The 5517-nt window shown below is 53.3% G+C and overlaps 1 protein-coding gene across 1 annotated transcript in view; it reads left to right on the top strand.

The window, feature by feature from the left end:
* LOC101992817 (trichosurin) overlaps positions 1–5069 on the top strand; it is a 13777-nt gene extending 8708 nt beyond the window's left edge. Inside the window, exons 7-10 of the mRNA XM_013355524.1 lie at positions 824–933; positions 1761–1897; positions 4279–4427; positions 5044–5069. Of these exons, the coding sequence (XP_013210978.1) occupies positions 824–933; positions 1761–1897; positions 4279–4427; positions 5044–5069 (422 nt within the window). The remainder of the gene's footprint in view (positions 1–823; positions 934–1760; positions 1898–4278; positions 4428–5043) is intronic.
* Positions 5070–5517: the final 448 nt, after the last annotated feature.

The following is a 5517-nucleotide window of genomic DNA, read 5'->3' as shown; positions in this document are numbered from 1 at the left end:
GTTCAAGACCAGCCTGGTCTACAAGAGCTAGTTCCAGGACAGGCTCCAAAACCACAGAGAAACCCTGTCTTGAAAACCCCCCCCCAAAAAAAAAAGAACAAAATGCCTGGAAAAAAAGGCCAGAGAAGGAGACGGTGCAGAGCAAGGTGTCACATTTGGCCCGAGCTGTTCAGTGTGGTGTCCAGAAGGAGTGAGTAAGCCTGGGGTCTGACCCTAAAGCAAAGGAGCACACTAGAAAAGTGTCCACCCCATGCTGTCCTGTCCTGGACCCATGGGGCAGAGTGGCCCTGAGGCTGCCAGAGGGCTGGTGAGAGACATTCATAATAAATAGGTATGGTAGCAGCCCACACTGGCAGGGCGCTCACATTCCTCAAGTGCTGTCCAGAGAGACTGTCTGTGTGGACCTGTGCTCCCCTTCACACCCCAGGAAGGAGCTAGCTGGTGTGAGGTGAGCAAGGACGGAGGAGAGTCCCTCCACTCCTGCTCCTGTGGCCAGTGGATAGCACACCAGGAAGATGGCAGACCTGGGGACAAGGGGCTACACTCTGAGGGAGAATCAGACTCACCTATGGTCTTCTCCTAAACAGCAGCCTCTCCCTGGGCTCCCAGGACAGACTGCAATGTGGTTAAGCTGCCCCGACAGGCTCACCACGTTTTTGTCTCACTGGCTTGAGTGGTACCCAGCTCTGTTTCAGTCCTAGGGAGGGCTGGAATGTGCACGGTTGGGAGGAGAGAAAGGCGGGCCAGTAGATGCCTAGAAGTGGGATGCTTAGGATAGTCTCAAAGACGGGGAGCTGCTGGGGCCTGCTGCACTTGGTCCCAGGTGCCATGACACTCTTGAGGGCCTGGCTGCTGTTCGTGGCCTTCAACATAGATCTGGCCCAGAAGAATCTGGAAGAGGTGCCAGTGCAGCCCGACTTTGATGCACATAAGGTGAGTGTCAGGGCCAGGCCCAGTCTCCAGTGCTGGGGTAAGGACTGGGTGCAGTGTCGCAGCATGGGTGTGCTTAAGTACCCCGACTTTCCAGGAGCTCTGGGAGACATAGCAACCATTCATTAACAGTGATAATTGAAGCTGGTGGTCCAAGAGCAGACTCGGAGGCTGTAGAGCCCTGGCTGTGGAAGCAGAGCCAGAGCTGAGATGACAGGTCCCCACTACGACATGGTGCTCAAAGTGTGTCCGGCTCCTGTCTAGCTCTGGGTCTTGGTGTCCAGAATCAGATGTGGGGGCTGTACCAGGCTGGGAGGATTGGTGAGAGCAGTTCCAAGTCATGACTCTGGGGAACAGAGCTCAGGCCAGTGATAGGAGGGATGGGAGAGGTGGGGGGCACTAAGAAAGAGGGGGCACTGAGGAAGAAGGGGGCACGGAGGAGGAGGGGCACTGAGGAAGAGGGGGGCACTGAGGAAGAGGGGGGCACTGAGGAGGAGGGGCACTGAGGAAGAGGGGGGCACTGAGGAAGAGGGGCACTGAGGAAGAGGGGCACTAAAGAAGAGGGGCACTAAAGAAGAGGGGGCACTGAGCAAGGGGACAGAGAAGGAAGGAACACCGGAAGAGAATGGAGGCGAATATTTCTAAGCAGAAAGTCACAGCTTGCACTCTGACCAGGGACCCCTAGAAGGTCACTATACTGGGGGCGGGGGTAGGCCAGTATACACCCTGGGCATGGGTGCCCATCTACTGACCAGGCTTATTTTCTGTACACTGAGACCGGAAGCTCAGAACTTGTCATCTCTCTGGTCCCCATGTCCACACTCCCGCAGGTGGAAGGACGTTGGTTTACCATCCAGCTGGCCACTAGCCACAGGGACCTGGTCTTGCCCACTGACCCCCTGAGACTTTCCCTCCACTCCATTCAGACAAGAGACAGTGGGGATGTGGACTTCGTGCTGTTTGAGAAGTGAGTGCCTGCGGTAACTCTTATCTCCTGCCCAGAGCCCTGAGGGGTTAGCATGGGTGGCCAGAGGGACAGTGATACCGTGCCAGACTGAAGGCTATGGCTTGCAAGTACATGCCCCAAGGCTTATGAGAAAGAGCAGAAAAGGCACATAGCTGCCAAGCCTGATTGACATGCCCTCCAAGATGTGGTCTAGCCTCCAGCCATGTCTGGTTCTTTAATGTTCAATTATTGTTATTTAAAAGTACTAAAGTCACCTGAGCTTAGTGGCATGTATCTTTAATACCAGAATTTGCAAAGTAGAAGCAGGATGACCAGGAGTTTAAGGTCATCCTTAGCTATATAACTAGTCCAAGACCAGAGTGGACCCCACAAAATAGGAGCTTTGTCTGTATAGAACAAGAACCATTAGAGACAAACAGGTCAGGACTGTGAGCCCAAGTCCCAGCTCCGAGGACAGTCAGGCCTCAGCCTCTTCTGGAAGCCTGGTTTCACCCACGATGAGCAGGGCCATCATCCATCCCCTGTGAGTAGGACCCGTTCCTGTCCATCCTCTCTCTCCATCTGTCTAACCCTAATGAAGGCTGCTCCCAAACACTGGGAGCTGAGAACTGGGGATGATTTCAGGGCTCTTAGCCAGGGTCCCCTCCAGTGTTCCTCTGTGCCTGGAGCCAGCCACCCTGTCAAGCAAAACTACATATAAATTCCTCTTCTCTCTAGAGGAGAGGGGGTATGCTCAGGGATCAATGTCACTGTCCATCCAGTGGGGCTCCCAGGCCAGTACCAAGGAACATGTGAGTACTTCCTGGGGAACCGGGGTGCTATGCTGAAGAGGGAGGTCCAGCTGGGGGGTTACAGATGCCCTTCACAGAGCCCAGCACCCGGAGGAGCTACCAGCTTTGGGCAGGCTACACAATCCTCCCAGTGGTGTCATAGTCTCTGTGGGAAGGTGGAGTACTGGGGACAAAGGGCAGAGGCATTTCGTGTCACCGGATTTTCCACAGTTGAGGGAGGCAGCATGTATGTCCATTTCGTCAGCACCGACTACAGCAACCTCATTCTTTATGTACGCTTTGAGGACAACGAAGTCACAAACCTGTGGACACTTCTGGGTAAGTGATGGCTCTCCCTGGCCCTGGCTGCTGTGTCTAGGTCCTCTGGGAGGTGTTGGTCACTCCCTAGTCTGACCAGAGACTTTCTGTCCAGAAGCAGAGTTTCATGACGGCTGTTAGGGGGTGTGGGCAGCTCAAAGCGACACCCAGGCTCTCAGCAAACAGGAACCTGCATTCTTTCAGGCAGCTCATTCACTGTAACATGAAGGGTCCTGTTTGTTTTGGGGGTTTCTGTTCCGCCTAGTACCCCACAACTGTTTAGCCCCAAAGAAAATCACACATAGGTCTCCATAAATTATAAGCTGATTGGCCCATTAGCTCTGGCCTCTCACTGGCTAACTCTCACATCCTGATTAACCCATTTTTCTGATCTATGTTAGCCATGTGGCTCAGTATCTTTTTTCAGTGAGGCAGATCACATCCTGCTGCTTAGGTGGTTTGGGCAGGAGTGGGAGGGATCAACTTCCTCCTTCGCAGAATTCTCCTGTTCTCATTACATCATTTCTACTTCCTGTCTGGTTTTCCTGCCTATATTTCCTGCCTGGCCAATCATCGTTTATTTATAACATGATTGACAGAATACAGACAATTCTCCCACACCAATTCACTCATTACTCATTCACATCCTACTCATGAGCATCAGGTGTTGGACACAGTCTGCTTCTGTCCTGGGATTAGCAGTAGCTGGGTCCTTCCAGGATTCCCAAAAGGAAGCATCAGGGAAGAAGGACATGAGGGGTTGTTAGGCAGCTGTTATATCTTGAAGACTGGAGGCAGGTAGGGTGGGCCACGACCAGGGTCCTGGTGACACTGAAGGTAGCCAAGAGCCTTGAGCTCTAAGAAGGATCAGGGGCCGCAGTCAGGGAGGGGAACACGGGTGTGCAGGCAGGAAGCTGGGGCTCTCTGGGCTCCTCATGTGAAGGACATGGGCCTCATTTGTTTATTAGAGATGCATTAGGCTGCTGGAATCAGACCTGTGCCTCCCTTTTTTCCCGTGTTGGGCATAGAACTCATGGCTTCTGCATACCAGGCACACGCTCCTCCTGTTGGTCACACTGGCTGTCCCCGACATGCTTTGACAAGAGACAGTGAAGGGGCTGTTGTGGTCACTGGGAGAGGGAGGTGCTGGGTCTGGGAGGTAACTGGGGAGGTGGTACTGCTCCCCAACCAACCCCAACATATGCCCTGCAACTCAGGAGACAGCATCAGGCAGCTGAGGGTCGGGATCTCGGTGCCCTGCTGTGAGGTTCTGCTCCTTCCCTGTTTATCCAGGAGAACTGAGAGCTCGGAGACCTTCTCCCTCATTGTCATCTGTCTAATTCCAGCCAGAAGAATGCTTGAGGACCCTACATGGCTGGGGAAATACCTGGTGTTTGTAGAGAAATTCCACCTTCAAAAGGCCCCCATCTTCAACATCGCTGGTAAGAGCTGCCCTCCAGCTGCTCCTCAGCTGTTTAAAGAGGTCCTCTCTTTCTCATCCATCCCATGATGCAATAACAACACAAGAACAGCCTTCATGATGTTGCTGTTCTGGCCAGACCTGTGTTGGATGCTTCCCCTGCCAGGCTTTATGTGGTACCTTGAGTCACAGTGATAAGGGTACTTACAGACTCCATGCCACGGGTGTGGCTCAGAGACAATCCAGAGTAAGGGAGAGGGGCACAGCTAGGAAGAGGACCTGGGTGTGACCCAGATCTCAGGGTCTCCTAACCCCTGCACACAGCCCTTTTGCACCACCACGCGGGATGTCATTTAGTCAATCAACAAGCACACAGCCGTGTCTGTGGAACAAGACAGGCTCAGATCACACCTAAGCAGACAGCAGCAGAAGAGGAGCAAGGCTGCAATGGAGCCATTTGTCAGGAGCAGGGGCTGCAGGGGACTCCTTGCATGTGCAGAGGTCAGGAAGGGTGTCCTCAGAGAAACCTGAGGCTCCCTGGAAGAGAGGACATGCTGAGGATATGGGGGGGAGCACTGACTGATTTGAAAGCAATCAAGTGAAAAACTTAATCCCACCCTTTTTCTTCCTCGCCACAGACCGGTGTCCCCCAGATAGGGCCTAGATGTCGCTTCCCACTTGGGCCCCTTCATCTTCTGCTGTTTCAATCTCCCTTCCTCCTCCTCATCACAGCCAACAGCAGAGGAAAAGGGGCTTCCTTCAGCAGTTCCTAGGGGCCTGAAGCCCAGAGCTACCCCTGCCTGTCTGGTCTTCCCCTTCCCCTTTTTCTCTGTGGTAACTGAGTCCCATCGAACACCACAAAGGGATCCCCAAGACTCCCCCCCTGGTCTGTGACTGAAGAAATGTCCAGGAGGCTTAAGAGATACGGACTTGAAAGAAGGTGAGCGAATTTAGGTGTTCTTATAGAAAACGCCCCATTGTGCACAGAAAATTTACTTGGGGGCTGAGGAGTGGCCCAAGGACAGGGCTCTTACACTTAAGACCTTACATCCATCCACATTTGATGGCAGCCAAAAAAAAGTAACTCGACTACACAGAGATGTGACATTCCT

This window comes from Microtus ochrogaster, chromosome 4 (assembly GCF_000317375.1).
Source record: "Microtus ochrogaster isolate Prairie Vole_2 chromosome 4, MicOch1.0, whole genome shotgun sequence".
In the NCBI taxonomy this organism is placed as follows: Eukaryota; Metazoa; Chordata; class Mammalia; order Rodentia; family Cricetidae; genus Microtus; species Microtus ochrogaster.
Note: the sequence above shows the minus strand (reverse complement) of the source record. Positions and strands in the feature narration are given on the sequence as shown.